The 25428-nt window shown below is 39.5% G+C and overlaps 1 protein-coding gene across 1 annotated transcript; it reads right to left on the bottom strand.

Moving 5' to 3' along the window:
• Positions 1-7834: 7834 nt before the first annotated feature.
• hs3st1 (heparan sulfate (glucosamine) 3-O-sulfotransferase 1) lies at positions 7835-11971 on the bottom strand. The gene is made up of 2 exons (XM_041276158.1): positions 11700-11971; positions 7835-9416 (listed from the first exon to the last, which is right to left on the bottom strand). The coding sequence occupies exon 2, from the start codon at positions 9309-9311 to the stop codon at positions 8349-8351; it is 963 nt and encodes a 320-aa protein (XP_041132092.1). The 5' UTR covers positions 9312-9416; positions 11700-11971; the 3' UTR covers positions 7835-8348.
• Between the last annotated feature and the right edge of the window lie 13457 nt (positions 11972-25428).

Raw genomic sequence — 25428 nt, 5'->3', positions numbered from 1 at the left:
ATTGCTGCTGGTAGTCCAGTCTGATTACATCCCTTCCTGTCTCTCATAGTTCTTAATTATAAATTTGCTGTGTATACATTTTTTTGTTGGAATTTGTTGTTGAATTTGTTAGTTAGAACTAATGTAATTAAATATTTGTATTTGGTAACATGAAAGAGGGGGTTGGAATGCTATAGTCTTCTGTATTTAACAAAATAATGTCTAGAGATAGTAAAAAAAAAGGTGGCATGATTGGCAGACACATAATATTTGTCTGTTGAAGCAAAAAGAGATTCTGTGGTGAAGTTTAAATAATATAGAAAGAAAGCATTCCACGACACGATTCTGACATTTTCACTTTTCCGTCCTTTTACTCCAAGGTAAATTTGATCTTCGGGACTTTTTCTGGCTTTAATCCAAACCAAACAACCTGGAATTTGAGACACAGCTCTGCATTTTAACATATTCTATGATATAAAAAGGTAAACAGAGACATAGCATGAGCTTCAAAATAGGTGTACAGCGAGTTTATTCCATTTTGGTTTCCTCAGCAGAAAGCATAATGCATTATCTTTATAAAAGGAAAACTATTTAACTTGTATTTAATTAGTTATCAGAGGGATTGAAGAAAACAAGAGCTATAGATTTGTGTTCCAGCAAACCAAAAACCGTATTCTAATTCAATGGCTGTGTCAGCGTGTCTATAGGTGTGCTGGTGTTGTATTCATTTTGTCCCAGAATTACCTGAGGAAAGTATTATCAAAAGAGATTTTGAAGTCCACTTCTAAAAACATTCTTGAAATCTTAGCCTAGTGTTCCACTGGTCTCTGTATTCTTGGTACTGCACTTAAAATCAATAAAGATTGTAAAAGCATATTTAAAACCATTTCAAGACAACAACTGTTACTTGGATCATCCTCTGAATGACATTAGAAACAGAGGTAGAAATTAGCATGGCCCATTTTAGCCTTTTTACCTACAAATTATACAATATGACAATGCAATAAAGTTTGATTTAATTCAGAGCCCTGTTTTATTAACCTGAGCTTTCCCAAAGACAGGTTGCAAAGCCAATACTTCTTGGTCTACTTTTGATGCTTGTACTGTTTGTCTGCATGTGGCCTGCTCTTTTTATTCATCAAAAGGAAAGGAAAAGTTATTGATTATTTAATCTATTCAGACTTGAGCCCTCATAGAGCAGATCCTTGGGCAAACTGTCTATTTTAATTACAACAGAATTACCCATTAATGACGAAGGGATTATGCTCCATTGGTCCATGCCGTTCTTTACGGTCTTCAGCAGAGGAATGGCATTTTGAAGAAACAAATCTTCTGTCAAATAAATATTGATGTGAAAACCAGAATATTTAAAAGCATTTACAATCTCAGGTTAACTCTGGGTCAATAGCCTGCAAGGACATTTCACATTTTAAGAGAGAGATTTGAAAGTTATCAGCTTTTCCAAAGTGAAGTCAAAACTAAATCCCTAAAAAAGCAATAGTTCCCATATTTTATAGGAAGAAATACAACCTGCCTGTGTCTAAAATGTTCTCCCCATTTATACGGTCCCCTTATAGGTCTAATGAACAGTAGACCAGTGCCCACTGTTAGTTCATTCTGTCAAATGTTTCTCAGTATGCCAGTCACATATGGGGTTCATACTGAACAAGTGTTCAACAGAAGCTTTAACATGCTACTAGCTGGTCGCCTTTACCTTAGAAGGCTACATTTTGTGCAGCCAATAGCTGGCTATAGAGTACTAGAAACAAGTTGGTTTGAAGATGTGATCTTAGTGCCATGTGAACTGGATCCAGCTGGGCTTTTTAATGTTGGCATAGATCAATTTTCTTTCTATTGTCTAGATCATGGCCCATTTAGTACTATTGCGTTCAAGATGTTCACCTCTTACTAGCATGGTCCATTTTTCTTTGTGCTGGATATATTTTTGTTTGCTTATTGTATCTCTTGTTATGGGGATACTTGGAAAAAAAAAAAAAACAGAATATCCCAAAATTAAAGCAAAATAAATACATCTAAAAAATAAATTTAACACAACAATAAGGGAACTAGTGATAATGTTGCATGCAATGTATTTAAAAGTGTAGGTTATCATATCTTTAATGTCTAATTGCATCGTCTAGAATTTTCCTGGGGAAAAAAAAAAGTTCTTCTGCAACAATAAAAGACAAAAAGCAGGAAAGGTTTTAAGAGAGTCTAATAAATCATGATGGGCCAGTCCTAAAACCCTTCTGCAAACCATCTGTATGAGTTATGTTCTACTGTGTTGCAGATACAATATCAGCACATATTTACTGTTGAACGCATATGGGACAGTACGTCTTTAAAAAAGAGCAGATAGATTAGACCAGATAACACAAATGTTATGGTGAGCAGGCTAACTGAAATGTTTCTTGCACTGCATGAGATGTAATGAAGTATTCATAATATGTTTAACAGGCTTATTTTCTTTCGAAACTTCCTGAACTTTCAGTGAAGGATTATATTGTTGGAAACATCTGCATTGCCAGGAAAATGTAACAGTTTATCCAGTAGTAAGAAAAAAATAAACATGTGCTTTTGACTCAGCCAGCAGTAGAGCCAAACTAATGTAATAAAATACACGATAACAGATCATCTTGCACCTCACGGGCCTCCACAGAAATTCATCGTGAATTTTCTACATGAGAAAGGGCCTGTATAAATTATCTTAAGCAATAGTTTAGGTTTAGATTTAACCTCAGTTTCAACCCGATCTTGTACTAAAATAATTCATGCCATCAGCAACCATTAGCTGGGATGGTAATAATTATTATTTGAACTTCCATTGTACTTACAGGTCTGGCACTGTATGCACAAAATTATTAATAGTATTGAGAACTGGGGGGTGGGAGATGCGGATTTCAACCTCATCTGTGAATGCCAGGTTTCCATTAGGCATATTTTAAAACACAAAGAGCTGTGGTCTTGTTTCTATCCAATCAGTCAATGTATGCATACTCAGGTTTCACATTTGCCTGCCCCAAAGTAAATTTTTTTCTGTGAAAGGCAGTGAGATTTTACCACAATGTCACATTGCACACAACAATACGCCTATTCCATGAGATTCTGTTTAATACCTGCACTTGTATTGTGACATGTCTGTGTGGGTTTGATATGAAGCTCATATTATTATTGGCAGGTGGAAAGATACCGTGACCTTGAACAAAATGTTTTTTTTTTTTTTTTTTTATTATTTTTCTTTTTTTAACAATAAATGTATAAAAAGCTAAGCTGTAGTTTAGTTATGAACAGTGAACTATTAATACATTTTGACATACAAAGGTGTTATATAGATATTGACACCCTGTGGTTCAGATTGGTAATAATTTTGTAATCATTCAGTCCTGGCATGTTAGTCAAATACTAGAAGAAAAAGTAGAATAGTGTTCAATTACATGTGTTAGGGTGTTTGCAGTCGTTTGGAATGATTCGTTTTGCAATCACACAATTTATTTAGGATAATTCTGTGTTAAGGAACCCATTGTGTTAAGGAAGCTTTCCTTCAGCTCTGTTTCCCAGCCATAGTCATAAGCAACATGGGCTGGATCAGTCAGGGTCACTTTCAAAAGACATCATATTGCACTGTCAACACCACAGTGCAGCACAGGCACAATATCATCTGTTACTTCCAATTCTGCATTTATTACTTAAGACATTGTATAAGGAGACACATGTTTGTTTTTATTAGAAACCGCTAGAGTCAATGTATGAAAATTATGCAACACCTATATTCAGAACTTGGCTTTATTAAAACAGGAGAAAATGATAACGATAGCATGGGTACAAAACAAAAATGCAAACGTTTCTTAATTATATAGCACTATTGAATCTGGTGTTGAGACAGCACTAGTACTTTTGCAATAGTGTTCGTTTTCACTGTGTAATCAGATGTATGATTAGATATACTGGGCATGTGATACATAGATTATGAAGCAGGTGAATGGAGGAAACTGAAATATGAACACATTTAATGATGAAAATGAAGCAACTGTTTTGTTCTCTGTATTCTAACCTTGGAATTGTTTTATTCATTATTGTATTGCAGCGTTATGGGCCTTGGTGCTGCCCAGAGATGTCATTTCATTTTTTTTTTTTTTTGAAGATGCTGACATATATGTAATCCTTTCTCAGACATGCTGTTTCTTCTTCTCATACAGAGTTTACAGAAAACTAAATATTTCCATAACCATTAACTTATGTGAAGTCTTAATAGAAACACATGCCAAAATACATTTTCATTAAAAAAATTATATCTGGCACCTGCTGTATTTTGTTAGGAAAAATTGCCTAGGGACTGCAGGTGTAACAGATTTCCTGAAATAATGGAATGCAAAGTTTCATAATGTTTATAATTAAATGACATGCAAGATTTATGGAATTATTTCATTAGCTATAACCCCTTTAATGTCACACTGTCTGTATAAATTACTGTACTCTCAGCCATGCTTTATAAATTACAGAAAGTCTTCAGTCAACAGACAATGTTACCATTTTTGTATTAGTAACATGTTCCTTTTCAGTTTCATTGCTTTTTTTAAATAAATTGAATTACAACAGCATGCTTTTTACAGCTTTGTGATTTTCAGTTTGCAATAGCATTCTACCGCAACTGCTACTCATGGAGTCATATGGAATTGACTTGTAAACTTTAAGGAGAAACACATTGGCAAATTTCCCTACTGTGCAGCCAAATCCTCTTGCCTTGTATGATCACTTTTGCAGTAGCTGACAGAGTAACGTATTATAAAGCCATGCTTGTCTGCCTTGAAACATTTGCCTAGTTTTACATGCATACACCAATGTGCCTTGTTGGCAGATGCTTATATTTTTTTCTCAGGCATTTTTCTCACATTAACTGTTCCATGCAGTTACCATATTTGCTTGCCTTTTAAAAATATTTGTATTTATTTTGCTGAGATGTAAACACACCTTTCCTTTCTTGGTTTAAGGAAAGTGGAAATTATTGTAAGATAGCATGTATGCTTACAAATGCTAAAGAGCCCCCTACACTGTGTTGTTGGAACAGAGGGAGGCTGTTGAGTTTTAATAATCAAATTTCAACGTAGTGCTCTTAATAAAGAGGTCTCAAATGTAGCTCACTGTCTAAAATGAAACTAAACATTTTCTGTGAGTAAAGGGCATCTCATTGTAGTACACATTTCACATAACGTGATAATTATGGCACAAAGTCCTTGGAAATGCTGTGCAACAGGTAGAGACTGCACACTGCTCCTTTATAGCACATGCGTGAAAACAGGCAAAACAACTGCCCAAATGCAAGAAAATGGACGCTGAATGCATTCAATGTAACTTCACGACAAAAAGCCAAGAATCCAGCTGACCAACAGGCATCCCATTGCTTTATTTTTTCATATACACATAACAGTCAAGGTCTAAATTCCTGTGATACTCCAATCTGATCGACCACTTGCTGAGTATCGTAAAAATACAAAAAAATAAAAAATAAAATAAAACATATCCAAAGCAGTGATCTTTAGAATTAATAATAAATATGTTTAAAATGCTATGACACCTTCCTAATTATGAGTAGTGCTACATAGTTTAATTTAAATGTAATTTATTAAAATGGTAAATAAAATAATATTTACATAACATTCTACCTTTCCAAACTGTTTTTATTATTATAAACTCCACAGACTGTTTAATCATCCAATGGTTAGGTTGAGGTGGACATGAAGATTTCAGTGTTGGTAAATGGTCATTTCATATTGAAACCAAGCTTCTCAGGTCTGCCTCATAAGCTATTTAAATTGTTGTAATGATCAAGCCATTCATTTGAACTTGTGTTTCCTAAAATGTAGGAGAAGCCTTTAAATCTCATCATCTGTTATTACTGGGGATGCCAAGTATAATGACCTGCTGATGAAGGAAATATTTCAGGAAAATTACAAACATGTGTTACATGTGTGGAGTAACAATTCAAGGCAAGGCCAGTATTATTTAACAAGTGAATCATCAAGACATGTATAATGTGTAGAACTTAAAGCATTTCAGTCCATATATATATTATATATATATATATATATATATAAATATATATTATTATAATATATATATATATAGATCTTGAACTCAAATGTGAATTTGCTTAGTAGTTTATTTTTTTTTGGGGGGTCTGGATTTTTACTAGAAACTAATTAAGGGAACACAAATTCATACATACATCAAAGTAGGTTCATAATACACCATACACTTTGTCCTTGTGTTACTATAACATGACTGGAATTACAAACCATATAGCAAATAAAGCAGATGTTTTTGCCTAACAGCTGGCAAACCCTGCTGGTCAGGTGCCTGATAAGCTCAAAGGTGGACACCTGCAGGGCTGGTCTTGGTTGGTAACTCCCTGACATCCGCTCTCGAGTTACAAAGAGAAGCTGGCTTGGTTGTGGGATCGGAGGATGCCCACTGAAACTTTGGGTCTCTCCTGAGCCGTGTAGGGAATTTGTGCTGTGAGGGAAAAAGCGATTGGGCATTCCAAATTGGGAGAAAAATCTGGGAAAATAATAATTGGACACACAACATAAATAAATACAAAAATAAAATAAAACTTTGTGCGGTACAAAATTATATTCTATTGGTAAAATATGTATAAAGCAAACAGTGTTCTTTGTTATGATTATAAAATGGTTTGCCATTTATCTACAATTTTATGCAAAAACTGTGATGATCTAATAATGAGATTTCTCTCTCCTATACATGCCCTATTAAAAATTCTTGTTGCTTCTGGGATCATTTCAGGTTTGGGATTTTAAACTATCAGCTAATGATCACAATAGATGAACCATGTTCCAATTCCCTTAATTCATAGATTGCATTAAAAAAATCAATCAGCATAAACACCACATTAGAGGGGCCAGCATCGTTAAAAATAGTAACCGTCCTTCTCAACCCTATATACACAAAAGTGTCAGTACAATGAAAAGGTACTGTTTTTTAAATAAACATGTATCTACATATTTATCAGTATAACATGCTCTCCACTAGTGAGTGTGAAGATGGCACTCAAGGAAATTAGTTTGTGGTGATGTTTTGTATGAACAGCAGAGATTGAAGTAGTATAGTTTTATAAGTAACAAAAAAGGTAGGAACAAAAACCTGTACTGGAATGGCACACTTGCTGGGTGGCCCTGAAAATCCAAGCTCTTGATAGTCTCTCTGTGCTTACAGTGTAGTGAGTATGTGGTGTACAGCACAAACAAAAAGACACTTTCAATAGAATAAAAAATAGTATTTTATTAGTTCAACATAATCCTTCACTTCAAAATCATGATATAACAATAAAGAGGCTTATTAAAAATATATAGATATATTTATATAACCGTAATAAAACTGCTATACAGAACACAAATCCCATTGTTAATTTAATTAATGAACTTATACAGTGGGTCACTGCGGGAAAGGACTTGAAACAAAAAAGCTTTACAATAGTTGCAGCTTCAGGATTAGAAATGCATTCCATAGTGGGCAAAATCTTATTTTTCAGTTGATAAAAGTGGGAAATATTACTTACATGTTCCGCACGCCATTCACTTGCAAAGCAGAGACAGGCCAACACAAGATTAAACCTTTAACAACACTAAATTGTACTAGCCATGTGAACGTTTATAAACTACAGGTGAACTCTTAGCTTTGGTTACTATTGATATATATATATAAATATATATGATATATTAGATATTATATATATATAACACACACACACACACACACACACACACACACACACACACACACACACACACACACACACACACACACACACACACTTCACTTAACTTTTTGGAACCAGACAAAAATAAATGTTAATGTATACATTTACAAGCAGTTTGGCTGTATTTATTTATTTATTTTCTAAATGCACTCTGTAATCACAGTTGATAGCATGCTGCTCGGGTGTTGTTTGCATCCTGTTTTAGTAAACTGCACCCTGGAACAAATAGGAGACAAGACTGCAGTACATTGCTGGAACAGCAACGTCTTGATATCTTGCATAAAAGCAATCTAAACCTATGCTGCCACAAGTGTACAGAAAGCACATGTCCACTGTTCAAATTATATTACCAACAGAGGAGAAAGCATGCAATCAGGGAACACACAAACAGACATACAACTGGCTTTTGATGCTATATTTTCAAAACCTGTAAAAAATATATATTTACCTTATGCATATCATGTATACTGTACACTATTTTTTTTTCACTGAGATTAATTTCCATGTAAATTATTCCCTATTATCTACTAATACTGCTTATAGTTTATGCTGCTGGAATGTGTCAATTTTCATATCAACTATACACCAGCATAAATTAATGCCAATTAAAGGTCCTGTCAATCAGTTCAAAGAATTTCTTGTTTGGCTCATGAAAGAAGTGGTATAACTTCTCAAGTATTGGAGAGGCCACTTGAGGATGTGCTCTTCCTTTTGACTCGTGTAAACATCTCTCTCTGCCATGGTCCCTTAGGCAGTAAAAACCTTTTGTTTGGTTGAAATAAAAGTTTGAGGCATTGATTTGCGGCGAGAGGTTTAAAAACTTTTCAACCCTTTTCATTTCAGGAAGAGGGTCTTTGATCAACATGTCTCCATCAACCACATGAATGTGTGATAGGGGAAAATACTTTAACCAGTTCTGCATATGGATGTAATACAGGCTTCTGTTTAATGCTTTGTAGTCCATGCTGATGTCCCCATTTTTAATAATCACAGTCTCAATAGGCTGGTATAGCTTGTTCTTATGCATGTGATTGTAAAACACCTGAGTGTAGTCCGAGAGGATTCTCTCAGTGGGGTCTCTCAGGATCAAGAGGAGCCTGATGGCCGGGTTCATCTTATGAATTCTCTCTGGCACTTTACTGGAAGTGAAATAAGCTGGGGTCTTCTCCACTGTGATTTGGTGGGGGTATGAGAAAGGCATCTGACTGGCATACCATTGGAAGCCTTTCTCAAAATGGTCCTCCAAATCAAAAAAGTGAACCTCGCTCTCTGCTGCTGCAATGCTAGGGTGGAGGCTAAGCATTTCAATTAAAGCTCTAGTCCCACCTTTCCTCACTCCAATGATAATAGTTTGAGGCAGGTGCTGGCTGGTTCCATTCGGATGGACAGCTGTTTGGGTCTCATTTTGGATGGAAGGTGCTCTTAGTTGCTCATCGTCAGCGGTCTTTGATGACACAACAGCCTCATCATTTACAGTTGGTCTGGATGGAACGGAGAGTGGCTGCGATACAAAGAGAAACAGTCCAAGCAAACAGGCTGCCATCACATAAGTTCTCATTCTGGTTTTATTCAGCCTGACAAAGAGACTGGAAATAAATTCCACATGGAATAAAATTGGAGAACAGGTAACTTGAACTTGAAGATTCTTCAATGAAAGACGTTACTGAAAAAAAGATATAATAAATAGATCAGAATAATAAAAATGTAGAAACAAAACTTTTTTGGTGCTTTTTGGAAACAGTCCAATTAGGCCTACATGTGCATGCTCCAGTTTTATAGTTAAGTATTAACTAACTTGCGGCACTGCTAATATACAAAACAGTGTTGATTTCCTCATGAACAGGTACATGTATTGTAAAGCACTGCACATTGCAAGATAGTGTTAAGATGTGTGTTAACACAGCAGCACAGAGAATTAAATGCAAGGTATGGAGTGATAAATATGCACAGTATAATATTATCCAAATCGTAGCTGTTACAATGACTTTCTAACAGACTATGATTACCATTTATTATTCACTGATTACTACTTCCAGGGATTTCTGAGCATTGCTTGGCTAACTGGATGTTCAGTTTTTGGTTCCATTATTAGGGCATAAAAAAAAATCGCAAATCAACAGCAGCCAAATAAATTGAAATACAGCATTGTTTTTTTTTTTTTGTGTTATAAAAATAGAAACACATTATCCAAAAAGTTATTATCTTTTAATAAAATAAAATGAACTATACCTTTCCAAAGAACAATGTAGAACCAGCTAGTTTCATGTATTCATGGAGGGCGACACACAAACGAGGGAACGACAGGACAACACACACACGTGACACAGATGGTGGATTGATATATATATATATATATATATATATATATATATATATATATATATATATATACACATTAATATGTAACGACTTTTAGGAAACTCTGCACTTTGCACCGTATTAAATATTAAATAAAACACGCATGGGTATATATTATTTTTTCATGCTGGCACCTATGCAAAAAATTAATAATTATCTGTGCAGACCTGAAATGTTTTTGATTCTTTAAAATACTGACTTCAGGCTAAACAATGCAACACATTATTTAAACAATATATAACCAGAAGAGGGAGTGGCAAGCATGAGATAGAACAACAAAAGGAGATAAGAAGCTGCATTTAGATTTTACACACTAAAAATAAACAAGTCAGTCTGATAAGCCTGAGAACAAATGCAGAAAAAAATAAGTCAGCGTTTAAAACTGAAATTAACATGTGTTTACAGTTTTGGTTGCTGCTGTTATTTTACTCATTAGAATTATCATTCATAGTGACAAAATACAGTATTTGTATTATCTATTTATTTATTTTTTAAAACCCAGAAACACCTATGCAGGAACCTCCAGTGGATAAAAACAAGAGAAAGAGACTTGCAATTTGACTGTTCATTGTAAGACTTACAGGCGACTTTTCTGATTATGAACAGACTTGTATGATATATATATATATAATATAATAATATATATATATATATATATATATATATATATATATATATATATAAAAAACACTTTGTCTTTTCAATTTGTCTGTGGTCGGTCCGTAAGCTGATAACACATAATATATTTATTTATTATTTATTATTTATTTATTTATTATTTTTATGTAAATTCAAAATATACAAACGAAAGAAACAAAAGTTTTTTGTTATTTTTCAAAAACAAATATAAACCAAAACCATTATTCAGGAGCTGGTACTACAGCCAGTGTCAATCGCAACCAAAATATAAACTGCAACTGATCCACATGCAAAATACATTCTTGTATTACGACAATTTTTCTATCTATCTATCTATCTATCTATCTATCTATCTATATATATTAGCAGTCTAGGCATAGGAAACCAACACGACATAGGCGTTGACATTGGCTACATTGAATTATTTAGGCTATACAATTAATACAATGATATTGTAAGTACTGAGGTGCAGATAACCATCACTGTATTAAATAAAAGACGGGACAAGCACGCAGTATTTGCAAAAGGAAGACCAAGAGGGTTACTTTTTTTTTTTTTTTTAATAGTTCTAGTTTTTTTTTCTTCAAATATATTAATAATGAAATTACTTGTTCTTTGTGAGAAAAATTGAGCACACATTAGGACATCCGCTCTCCACAAAAATTCACAGAATCATATGAAAATTGTCAGCATGCATTTACGCCTAGAGAAGAAAAAATAGTTGACAGTTGCGCAATTTGCATGAAATGTTACAAACTTCGGGAGACAATTTATTCCCAAGGCTGACTATTGTCCTTCAGTTCAATCCTCTACTAAACCACGAAGGAAAACTTTGTGTTCCTGCACAGAATACAAGATGAAAAATCTAATTACAGACACTCAATGTATTTATTCTCTTTCTACTGCGGATTTAATTTGTTACATTTAACCTCCCAAAATGTTCACTTACCGTTTTAATAGTTGGTTGCCCTTGCGTACACAGACAACAGTACTCCCTTTTTTGTTTAAAAAGGTATCAGCACTCACGGATGTTTCAGAGAACAAGCCACATACCCCTCAGCTGAGAAACATTTAAGTGAAGGATTTTTTTTTTTCTGTCAAATTAAGTAAAACAAACAAAAATCATAATAATAAACCCTCGGAGACAAAGGTAAGTAGTTTACTTCTCGAGAGAGAAGCCGCACTTCTCCCTAGTCGAGTGTGCCTTGATAGGAAGTACCCCTTATTTCGACAGTGAGTTTCACGCCCACAATGCAAATACCCCTCCTTCCTCACAGACTCACTTCAGTTGAATAACGGCCTCTATTCATCAGTGTCTGTGTTCAGAACTCTGTTAGAAATGTCTTCCTATATATATATATATATATATATATATATATATATATATATATAGCTATATATATATATTTCTCTACAAAGGGAGATGGGGTTGACCCTCCCCCACCCCCAACTCACCCTGAAAAAGCCAACCGCAGTACAGCGTCATGCCGAGCCAATGGCAGTAAAAAAAAAAAAAAAAAAAAAAACATAAGAGCATTGAACTTCTGGTGGTCGTTCTTAAAAACAAGCCAGATTTATTGGCACACAAAAGTAAATGTTTCTTTTAGAAACAAAGTGTCGGACCAAATTATACAAAAAATAAATGCACTAGGTAAGGCCACCACCATCAGAAAACGATGTGAGGTTCAAAAGTGGTACTATGACCTATGAGAGAAGGTAAAAATAAAATATTAAAAACTAAGACAGGGGTAGCAGGGTACAGGGGGTGGAACCTAGCCCTGCTCTACACTGACCCACTGAAGAACAGATCCTGTCCACCTTGGATGTGATAGCTCTGGAGGGGGTTGGACATTGGCGTTGAGGGTAGGTGTAAGTCAGAATTAAAAATACAATTAAGAAATTACAACACTGTAGCTAGTGAGGAGTTACCCTTCATATAAAGGTGTACTGATTGTCTCTGAAAAGGACACATCTGGGTGTTTTTTTCTTCTCATATAGAACAAACATTGTGGAGCAAACTGATCCTGAAGAAAACCTGGTGGCCAGTGACTCGCCCATATTTACAGCCAGAGCTCCTGAACCCCATTCCCCATTTTATTCCCCACTACATGAATGAGACGTGTTCAATAATTTCAATTCAATGTTATGAATGGGGAAAACTATGTCAGATTGAATGTTTTTTAAACACAAACTAAAATGGAAATGTAAAAATGAGATGCATCATTAATATGTCATGATATTAAAACAGGCAGGCAGTGACCGGTTTCATTTGTAATGTACAACTCCAATAATGGAATTAGAAATTTAAAAAAATGCAGCTGTGTATGAAACAATAAGACATTAGTGTACTGTATGATATTTGTAGGGGCAGAGGTGACAGTGCTGGGTCTGCCGTCTCACACAAGCTCCTCTCACAAGGATGCTTAAGCATTCTTTGGCTTAGATGGCAGCCATGACTAATTGATAAAAACAATAGATAATACTTGACCAATTATGTTTAATTGCTGGAAACATATAAACAGAAAACAACTTACCTTAAAAAAAGGGTAAATATATCAAGGTAAAAGTGTCTCCATTTGAATAAACAGATTATCAACTCAATTAAAAAAAGGACATATTACAAATGTTTTATGTATTAAAAAATAGATAATAAATTATTTTAAACTATACTTGTTTATTATTTTAGATGAAGCTGTATGTACAAAAAATGGACCTGCCTTCATAGTTTGCAGTGAGAACCAGAGGTTTAGTAGTGGTCACTTTGTTTGGTGACAGACTGAATCAGATATAAGTGCGATGTGGTTTGTTTGAGCTATCAAGATTATAACAACACTAGCTTTGGAGTAAGAGGGATGTGTAAGAATGTCTGAGTAAGAACTGCACTATACATATACTATAGCAAACTTAATGAAACTACTGGGAAGTACAGTTACTATTTCATGTCACACAGTATCTGTTGAAATACCATCACAGGTGCATTCCTTAAGATCAATGTTAGCTGACAGTTTTGGCCTACAGTATACCACTTTTTAACTGAACACATCATATAAATCAAAATTATTTTTTGCAGAATACAAAAACTTATATAGACATATTATGTATGTTATTATTGGTTGTGCACTAGCAAATACTTTGTGATGACTCTATCAGTACGTTTACATGACAAAGCGTTTTCCGAAAACTAATATTCATCAGAAAACTGATTTTCTTAAAACGTCACTTTTCTGTGTTTACATGATCAGCGATAGAAAATCTAATTAGAATTCAACTGTATACGTGGATTGAAGTTTTCGGAAAAAGCTGGATATTTTCACATGCAAAGTACTGTAGTAGCCTAAGTACGATTTGAAGACCTGACATTTCTGCGATAGAACGCAGACCAATTCAATATAGTGCTTTATTGAAGTGTCAGGTTAAATTCAAAGATTACTGTCCTATACCTCTGTCCTGATTCTCCGCAATGTGCAGTCAGCCTTTCCAGCAGCTCATCTTGTTCTAGATTACCAGTTTCTTTTGCAGACATTATTTTAAATGATCACGTCATTTTAAAGCTGGAAAACATTTGTTGCTTCAGTATGGGCTTGGTAACAAATACATACGGACTTTAACAAATGTATTACTTTATCCCTAACTAGACAAATGGATGCATGCAGACTAACTGCAGATTATTATTATTTTCTCTATTTTCTAAAACCAGTGCAGGAATAAAGGTCAAAGTTTGCACATGTGCAGTACGCTATCGGAATCAGTATTCCGAAAAGTGTGTTTACATGACTTTTGAAATTGGAATTAGTTTTCTGAAAACGTTTTTTTCCGAAAAATATCGAAATTCTTCTGTTCATGTAAACGCATTGAATGTTGACAGTTTTGTACATTGTCGTACTTGGATTGCTGTCATACTGGGTAGGTTAACACCTCAAAACTTCAAGATTAGGACATTCTATCATATAACTTCAGATAGAGGCATGAGGACAGAATGGAACTTTACTTATGACTACATTATAATCAGTTAACTATTTTTTATGAGATGAAGGATAGCATTTTTCTAATTCCTTAACACTGGTATTACCATGGTGAACATTTTTAAAGAATATTGGTTCCCTTTCAATTCGAAAATAACCATCAACATATGGGACATTGCTTCGGCATCGCGTTTTTGTTTAACCTCGTGGTCTCCGTCTTCTCCTATTATTTATAATATTATTATAAATATTATTATTATATATTGTGTGTTTTTGGGTTGTATATATATTATTTTCATATATATATATATATATATATATATATATATATATATATATATATATATATATATATATATATATATATATTTCTTTCTTAGGACACGCGTCGTTGGCTTAGGCCACGTGTGTATTGCAGCCTCCGTCTTGCCTGGCTAGCCTGCGTGTGTGTGGAGTCTGCTTTGCAGCCCTCTAGAATCTACCACTGCTGTGTGTTCACCACCGCTTGGTAGCTGTATGGTTTGCCCTACAGTATCTCTCACAGTACACCAAGCACTTGCTGCAGCGTCCCATAATAATAAAAAAAAAAAGAAAATCCCTTTTCACCAAAAAGAAGACGACCACCAAGCACATACTCCCATTAGCATCTAGGTAAGTATTAACACCAAATAAGACACTGTACCAGCACCAGCGTCTCCGCTCTGCGGGTCAGCTCACGCTTAGGCATCTTGTGCTAGCGTCTCGACGCTCGGTACTCACTCTTCAAGGTGTCAGCACTTTGGCGCTCGGTGTAGCGCTTCCTTGCTCGGTGCAGCGCTTCCGCGCTTCCGCGCTTGGGACTCGGTGCTCGACGTCAACGCTATACGCTCGACGCTCGGCGCTTCGATGCCACACACTCGACGCTCGGCGCTTCGACGCCACGTGCTCGATGCTCGGCGCTTCGACACCACGTGCTTGGCGCTTCGACGCCACGTGCTTGACACTCTGCACTTCGACGCCACGTGCTCGACATTCGCCGCTTCGACGCTCGATGCTTTGACGCTTGGCGCTTCGACGCCTCGACGCTACAAGCTAGACGCATCAGCGCTCTGCTGCTCGACGCTTGGCGCTTCGACGCTAGACGCTCTGCGCTTCGGTCGATGTTTGCCGTGCCGCAGTCGACTAAGATGTCGGGCTTTCACCACTGCACGTCCTGCTAGGCAAAGCTACCTGCCAGTGACCCTCACGAGGAGTGTGTGGCATGTCTTGGGCCGGAACACGCCACATCCGCGTTGGCGGATAGGGCTTTTTGCCAACTTTGTGCTGGATTTCAAGCACGCGCCCTTCGGCAAAGGGCTAAGAAGTCAATGGGTGGGCACTCCCCTTCATCGGGATCTTCCCACACTATTTCAGCCCTGCCGTCGTCTACTGCGATGCTCGGCACTCGGCGCTTCGACGCCATGTGCTTGACGCTTGGCGCCTCGATGCTACGTGCTCGGCGCTTCGACGCTCGACGCTCGGCACTTCGACGCCACATGCTCACGGCTCGGCGCCTCGACGCTCGCCGCTTGGCGCTTCGACGCCACATGCTCGACACTTGGCGCTTCGATGCCACATGCTCGTCGCTCGGCGCCTCGACACAGGCAAAGCTGCCTGCCAGTGACCCTCACGAGGAGTGCGTGGCATATCTTGGGCCGGAACACGCCGCATCTGCGTTGGCGGATAGGGCTTTTTGCCACCTTTGTGCTGGATTTCAAGCACGCGTCCTTCGGGAAAGGTCTAAGAAGTCAGTGGGTGGGCATTCCCCTTCATCGGGATCTTCCCACACTATCAAAGCCCCTCCGTCATCTACTGCGACGCCCCAAGGGCAACTGCAGCTCTCCACGAGCCCGGCCTCCCAGATTACAGCCGGTCAGAGGTCCCCCATCAAACGCACTCGGGCTCGTAGCCCCTCCCCTCCTAGGGCTCGCCCTCGTCGGGAGTCTAGCTCGCCTCCAGATCACTTTGACGTAGAGGACTCTCTCGCTCCCCTCGTCAAGACAGGCGATACAGAGACAAGTCTGAGGTGTCGGAATTCCAAATACATCCTAGTGCCCAAAAAGATACCTACGGCGGTTATCGTTCAGGATGCTTATGCACAGGCACATCATCCAGTCAGTCCGACATGGCGACTGGCTTACCACCATGGACCTGACAGATGCGTACTTTCATGTTCCCATCTGCCCGGGTCACAGGAAGTATCTGTGTTTCGCATTCCAGAGCAGGGGGTACGAGTTTTGTGTCCTCCCATTCGGTCTGTCACTAGCTCCTTGATCCTTTATGAAGTGTATGGACACTATTGTAGCTCCTTTGCGGGCTCAAGGCGTTCGACTGCTGAACTATCTAGACGACTGACTTGTCTGCGTGCAGTTGAAGGAGCAGCTGGCACAGCACACAGTGATGGTTACAGACCATCTGCAGTGGCTGGGTCTGAAGGTCAATTCAGAGAAGAGCCGCCTCGTGCCAAGCCAACAGACCGAATTTGTGGGTCTGCATCGAACTCAGTGTCCATGGAAGCGACCTTGTCGACACAAAGAGTTGCCTCACTGGAACGGTGTCTCTCCCTGTTCAGGTTGAGAGAAACAATCAGCATGGAGCTGAGTCAGCGCATGCTGGGGCTGATGGCTGCCACCTCACCAATCCTTCCCTTGGGCTTATTACACCAGCGACCTCTACAGGCCTGGTTCAATGCCTTCGCTTCACGGAGAGACAAACACCGCAGGTTCACAGTATCCCGAACTTGCTGGGAAGCACTACGCTGGTGGAAAGTTCCGTCAAACATCCGCCAGGGCGTTCGCTTGGGTCCCATCTTCCGGAGGGAAGTGGTTACGACTGACGTTTCCAACGAAGGTTGGGGAGCAGTCTGGAACGGCTCAGGGACCCGCGGAGTGTGGTCAGGACCCTGGAGGTCAGCCCACATCAATGCTCTGGAACTCAGAGCAGTGGACCTCGCCCTCTGGCACTTCTTGCCAGTGCTTCTAGACAAGCACGTGTTGGTGCGGTCGGACAACACCACGGTTGTGGCGTATATCAACCTCCAGGGCGGCCTACGGTCCCCCCGCCTTCACTGAGTGGTAACACGGCTGTTGCTATGGGCACAGCCGCGTTTGACCTCTCTGCGCTCGGTTCACCTACTGGGCAGAGCCAATTATGCAGCGGACCTCCTATCCAGAGGAGGCCCTCTTGCAGGGGAATGGCGTCTCCACCCTCAGGTGGTAGAGCACATCTGGGAATGGTTCGGCATAGCGCAAGTAGATCTCTTCGCTTCGCGAGAGACCATGCACTGCCCCCTATGGTTCTCGGTGAGGGACCCCGACAGCCCCCTAGGAGTCGACGCACTGGCTCACGAATGGCCGCCAGTCCTATATGCGTTTCCACCGATTCCGATACTCCTCGCCCTCTTAGAGAAGGTCAGGGTAGAGCAAGCGACAATGATTCTGATCGCTCCTCGGTGGCCTCGGAGAATATGGTTCCCGAGCGTGGTGCAGTTACTGCATGGTCAACCGCGGGAGCTTCCCCTGCGAGCAGACCTATTGTCCCAGCCCAGGGACAGCTTTGGCACCCGAACCCTGAGCTCATGCAGCTATGGGCTTGGCTCCTGAACGGGAGCACCTGTCAACCTTAGGGCTTTTGACAGCGGTGATCTCGACCATTCAGAGCACTCGAGCGCCCTCTACCAGGTCTCAGTACACGTACAAGTGGCAGTTGTTCCAAGATTGGTGTCTGGCGGGGGGCCATGACCCAATCTCTTGTCCTATGGCAGTAATATTACAGTTTCTACAGAAACTGTTAGATGAAGGGAAATCTCCCTCTGCACTTAAAGTGTATTTAGCTGCCATATCAGCTTGCCATGTACGCATTGAAGGATTATCGCCAGGTTTCCATTTTCTGGCATCTTAGTTCCTTAAAGGCGCAAGATGCTTACGACCTCCAAGAATGACCAACTTACCGTCATGGAGCCTTGACGTGGTGCTAGAAGCCTTTACCATGGCACCGTTCAAGCCTCTCCACACAGTGGATATGAAGCTCATGTCTATGAAAACCACGTTTTTGCTGTCGGTAGTGTCAGCAAAACGCGTCAGCGAGTTACATGCACTGTCAGTGTATCCTTCATGTATCGGCTTCGCAGGAGACGGTTCTAAGGTCTCCATGCGCCCAAATCCAGCCTTTCTGCCAAAGGTTATATCTCCATTCCACATGAACCAGCGAGTTGATGGCGTTCCATCCTCCTCCCTTTTCCTCTCCAGAGGAACAACGGTTACACATGCTCTGCACTGTGCGAACATTGAGGTGTTATATTGACCATACAAAGACCGTGAGGCAAACAGAACAACTGTTCATATGCCATGGTTCTAAGACATTGGGTCAGCCGTTGTCAAGACAATGCCTTTCCCACTGGATTGTGGATGCTATTAAATTAGCCTGTGAGTCTGCAGGCCTTCCACCGCCAGGGCAGTTGAAGGCGCATTCCACTAGGGGTATGACAATGTCCTTGACCCTCTTTAGAGGGGTGCCAGTGTCTGATATTTGCGAGGCAGCCAGTTGGGCTACACCGCATACCTTTATGACGTTTTACAGATTAAACATGCTGGATTCCTCTGCTCCATTATTTGGAGTATCTGTACTACACTCTATGGCACCTCAGGTTGCCAATGTAATGTTTAATACCCCACCTTAGGACAGGTGTCATTGCGAGCATAGACACTAAGGCGCAGCTCCGCATATGCATAGAGGTATTGCCTACGCAGTTGCGTTATGACGTCAGTCTGTCCTACTGCCGAGAATCCTCCCTCGCGACGGCTTGGGTACACAGGTCCCATACGTTGATGGTTATTTTCGAATTGAAAGGGAACGATAGGTTGCGGATGCAACCCCGGTTCCCTGAAAGAGAAAATAACCATCAACCCGCGAGGTTGCTCTGGAAGCCTTCTCAGCCCAAAGAGCAAAAGAGGAAGAGAGTCTCTGCGCGCTGCGTATAGTAAGCTCCCAGGGGGGCGGGCTTACACGGCAGCTCACGCAGAGGCCTATCATCAGCTTTGCTATAGAGCTCAGCCAATCCCTACTGCCTGATGGCAATGTCTCATACGTTGATGGTTATTTTCTCTTTCAGGGAACCGGGGTTGCATCCACAACCTATTGTTCCATACTTCTTTTGTAAATGTCTGTAGTTATTTTGAATGTTTTTTATTTTTATTTATTTATTTACATATAGGTATACCCTGAAGATTTTTAATTCTGAGACAAATAAGAAGCTGACTATACAGACTTGCTGTAAATGACAGATTACTGAAACAGCTTAAATGATAACTGACTATTTGATAAATATGATGATCTCCTTATTTGTAGGTGTACTAGACTAAGGCAGACACAATTTTTGACAAGTTAATTCTTTTTCTATGATAGAAGTATTGCCTGTCAATATATAGTGAATATGTTACATTTTATAGTAGTTAAATATACTCTGCCCTGAGCTGTTCCCTCATATAAAAACCTTTAAGGCTAGTCACATTGACTGAGTCATTAAACGTTTGTATTTAACATTTCAAGAATGTTAAGCCATTTTTCTTTTATTGTCCTACTTTGTATATGCTGTAGACCGCCCTTTTTGTATATCACAATGTATCAGGGTTTATCGCAGGAAACATTCTGGGTACTAATACTCAATTATGTAATAAAACTAATTAATATTTCTTTTATTTTATGATCAGTCATACGAGGCAGGCTTGTGATAAGGAGATGACATCATAGTTCCTGGAAATGCAATCTAGTCCTTGGTGAGCCATGCTTTTATGTGGTTTTGAAAATGATTTCTGAGAGTGCCTGCTTTTTTTTTTCTTCTTGTTTTCAATTTAGTGAAATCAGTTTAGTGAAAGCCTAAAAATAATGTTGAGCTTTCTCTTACTATGATTTCCAAAAAAAAAGGAAGATCTTACAAAGGCAAACTCATCGTGTCTCAGTGAGAATTCTCCATTGTATTATATAAGAAAATGTAATGTAATCAACAAATAGCTTATAGCTGGGAGAGACAAAAATAAAGAACCACATTTTCAACTGGACCAAAATCTGCAATATCAACACACTCTCTCTCTCTCTCTCTCTCTCTCTCTCTCCTCTCTCTCTCTCTCTCTCTCTATATATATATATATATATATATATATATATATATATATATATATATATATATATATATATATTGCGACAAAGTTGATCCTCCTTTATGGACTTTGTTCACAAGTATGAGCGGGGACAACACAGTAGACACAACGAGTGTAAGTTTATTTTAAACAGGATGTTACCTGTGTGTTTATTTTCCAGGGAAGTCCAATAATCAGAGTCGTAAAGTTAAACCAGAGTTCACAAAGAATCAGGTAGTCATCTAAAATAGGGTCAAAACAGCCAACAGGGTTATCCAAACAGTCCAGGGTCATACACAATAATGAAATCCAGAAATCAAAAGAAATACAACCAAACCTTTCGAACCACAGCACCAAACTCATTCTACTCCCTTCTCATTGTGGGCTGTCAGTTTGCTCCTTTCATAGGGCTGGTCATTACCCCTTGATCACCTGCAGGTGTGCTGACATACCTTAATTACCTGGTAAGGATCCTGCCCTCACATATCTCCCATTCAGGACCATGCCCTGAGGTTTATCACTATATATATATATATATATATATATATATATATATATATATATATATATATATATATATATATATATATATGCCTATAGAAAGTCTACACCTACAAATGCATTAAAATACTTTTTTTTTTCATTTATCTACGCATCCTACCCCACAACTTCCAAGTGAAAAAAATATTCTAGAAATTTGTAGAAAATTAATTAAAAACAAAAACTGAAATAGCTTGGCTGGATTTCATCGGATGAAGATTTGTTTGCCGATTCCCCCGAAGCCAAAAAATCCTCATCCAATTCAACCAGCTCGTCCCGTGCCCGATCTACCAACGCCACAACATCTCTGATTGGCTTTATTCACAACTCCAACCTTCACTGCTCAGATATCTGCTTCCCCATCGCCATCACCGTATCCTTCGTTTCTTCTCCATTGCCCAGCACATCAACAGGGTCATTCTCCTGTCCGCCCACATCAGAGATTGGACAATCCCCAGGCTCCAGCATTATCTACGTAACAACAACATCCCTTTCAAATCTGGAGCACATAAGGAGATTTTATTCAATATTTTTCTCTTCACTTTGCAGCATCCTTTCTGTCGCAGGTGGTATGACAGCACAGATCATCAATTTCCAGCTCACCCCACCCCCACTTCCCCAACATCACCAAATTCTGCATTAACATCCAGAAGAAACTGCAGATGGGACCCTCATAGCATCAACCAATCCAAGGCTCATGCAGCAGCTCATGAGCAGCTGGATCCAGAGGTTTCAGTGCCAGCCACCGCTGTCCCGCAAGCCACCCCCCAGCACCTCTAACTCAAACCTTTTTTGTTAGCCCTCCCCTCTCAGGCCCCCATAGCTGCTCCCTCCTCCTACCCTGCCTTTTCTTCCAGCACCCCTCAATTCCCCCCAGCTCTCCAGTTTTTCGATAACCACCTTTAGTCCTCCCTCCGCAGTGTCTGATTTTTCCCTATAAAATGCCATGGCCCTGCCTTCTCCTGGACATGTCCTAATCTACAACCCCAAACCCGTGTCTCTTGGCCTATGCAGCCAGATTTTAGCAGGTGCAGACATTAACCTTGTTTCACTACTCACTAACACATTAGATTCTGCCAGTAGCAGAGTGGTCCAATGCACCAACCTGTCACTTACACTTAAAACCTCTGACCCCCGCTTATTCAAAACGCTTTCCATTTCTGAGTTCATACTAGCTTTCAGCCATTTCAGGGACATCATATTCAGTTCTATCCCGACCTCCGGGACACAAGTTGGATGATTCATTTTAAATGTTGATCATTTTCGACTTTCCAGTTAGACTCGGAGGTTCACATTTCTTTGAATACCACAAAACTGCTTTTGCCAAAGCAACTCCAACAATGGAACCAGAGGATCTACAGGGATGCACTTGGACCAAGACATATTCTCCCGTTTTTTCAGAGGTCTTTGGCTTCTAGCATGCTCTGTATGCAGTTCCACCGCTCACATCACCATTTCCTGTTCCCTTACTGACCCTCCATCCCATACCCTCGTATCCTTCCCTCGCAATCCTCCTCATCTTTTCATCCCCTCCAGATCAAAAGATGGTCAGGGCCTCCAGATTTGTAATAACTTGAAGGAACCTGCTTCTGTTCCGCCTGTAACTTCATATTTGCAGCCATTGCACCGAAGGCCATTCCCAATTAGTATGTCCCGGCAAGCTCAAAAAAACAGCCCAAAATCAAAATACCTCTGCTAACGTTCCAAAATGAGTATAATCCCTGTCCACACCCATTAATATCCAAACCCTAGCCACAGAACTACACAAGCTCTCTTACCTTTCTTTTGTTTCTTTTATAATTATCGGTTTCACTAAAGGCTTTTCTACTTAGCATTGGAAGACAAGCGTAACCTGACCAATAAGTTGCCACCAGTTCCATCAAAGCATTACACACAAAAGACAATATTCCTCCGTCCAGGAGAGCAACCACCAAGAAAAGGTGTTAAAATCAAACCTCGCTCAGGACAACTGGAAGCTGCTAGAGACTGGAAGATGCTGCCAGATGTTGATCAACGACTTATTTTTCCAACAGAGATTGCCACCACTAACCTTCGACCAGACATTATCTTGTGGTCTGGATCAGCACGCCTTGTTCATCTGGTATAGTTAACAGTGCCATGGGAAGATGCTGTGGATGAGACGTATGAGAGGAAGAAACTTCGATATGCTCAACTAGCTGCTGAAGCTGAACAACGAGGATGGAGAGTCCGAGTTTACCCAGTGGAGGTGGGTTGTTGAGGATTTGTGGCACACTCTACAACCTGGTTTCTCAGAGACGTTGGGTTCAGTGGCCAAGAGCTGAGTCATACAGTGAAGAACTTATCTGAAGCAGCAGAAAGGACCAGCAACTGGCTGTAGTTGAGACAAAGATTCTGGATGGGGACCTCAAGCACAATAGAAAGAAAGCAACGCTGATGTACAGGTAAATAAGCTGGGCTGAGCTGAGTGGGGGATGGGTGGGGGTGGTGCTGGGACACCAGAATCACTGTTGAGCCCTCTTGAGGTGTCGTGGGCGAGTCAACAAAACACAGAGGATGGAAGGTGCCCACATGAAGACCCCAGAGATGTACTCTACTTAGCTCAATCCAGACAGTTGTCATGCTGATGCTCTGGGGAGACCGCATTGGGTTGATCCCCGGAGCCAGCATCACAGCTGTTGTGTGTTCTGATGTGCTGGGGAGGCAAAATGAGCTGATCCCTGGAGCCAGCATTACACTTCAACAATCAACACCTGACAGAACGATATATACATCATCAAAGGGGAAAACAACGCAAATGGATGGAGATGCAGTTGGATCACGTTAGTTTACTGCAAAGCTACGTCATAGTTGGTACTTATCTTGGCGAGAACCGAGTTCAAATCAGCATGAAGTTCAACATCTATTCTCATGTAAGGGAAATCCTGGCCTCTTTTGTCTCCCTACCTTTTCCACTTATTGCAAAAACCTGTAATCTACCATCTTACACCCCGAATCTGTTGATAATTTAATAAAGAAAGAATTTGACAACCAGTTTATGATAGGCCTCTTTGAATCCCCTTCCTTTTCAAACCTTTCACATTGACCCCATCAGGGTTGCAATAAGGAAATACTCAGTCAAAAAGAGACTGATAATCGACCTTCCGCTCCCCATAATGCCACCAACCCCAGCATCAATAGTTTAATCCCTCACGAAGATTTCTCCCTGCAATATGCAATAATCGAACACACCATATCTTTAATCAGAATTGCTGAGAAAAACGCATGGCTGGCTAAAGCCGATATATCAAATTCTTTATAAATCATGCCTATGATCCTGCGCTCTGGCGCCTCTTTGGAGTACAGTGACATTCTAAATTTTTCTTTTCCGTTCGCCTGACATTCGGCTGCAGAAACAGCCCCGAGACATTCGATACCCTGTCAGAAGCACTGTGCTGGATCCTCCTTAATAACTACTGCATTTTTTTTCTGCTGCATCTCCGACCTTCGACCTTGGGTCCTCTCACTTCCATCAAGTTTCTAGGCATCACCCTGGATTCTCAATCTTTTTCAACTTCACTGCCCAGGGGGAAAAAATAAATAAATCGTATTGTATCTATTATTTCCAATTTTCTGTCCGGTCCCCCTTCTACCAAACTTAATCTTCTGTCCCTTCTAGGCCATATAACCACTTCAACTCCACACGTAAAAATGAAACCCCTTCCTAGGTACCAGATTTTGAAAATAATAATAATAATGTTTTCAAACCTGCAATTCCTATAAAATGTTAACATATGATGACTAAAACACAAATAAATTACCTAAACTGTGTTTTTCATTAACCCTTTATGCTCCTGTGTACTACATACCCATGTTCAATATAGAGATAAAAACATATATATATATCAATAAAAACTAAAACGCTGCTAATAACGCTAATAACAATAATAATCAGTAAATAGTAATTATCAAAATAAAAATCAAACAACATCGAAACATATGCCATTATCTACTTGCTCTGTGACATTTGGGCAGCTGGCTCTTTGAGCTTATATATATATATATA

The sequence above is a fragment of the Polyodon spathula genome, chromosome 2 (genome assembly GCF_017654505.1).
Source record: "Polyodon spathula isolate WHYD16114869_AA chromosome 2, ASM1765450v1, whole genome shotgun sequence".
NCBI lineage: Eukaryota > Metazoa > Chordata > Actinopteri > Acipenseriformes > Polyodontidae > Polyodon > Polyodon spathula.
Note: the sequence above shows the minus strand (reverse complement) of the source record. Positions and strands in the feature narration are given on the sequence as shown.

Bases quoted from the DNA above. Each gene is read 5' to 3' on its own strand.
- hs3st1 (XM_041276158.1), bottom strand. From the start codon at position 9,311: ATGAGAACTTATGTGATGGCAGCCTGTTTGCTTGGACTGTTTCTCTTT.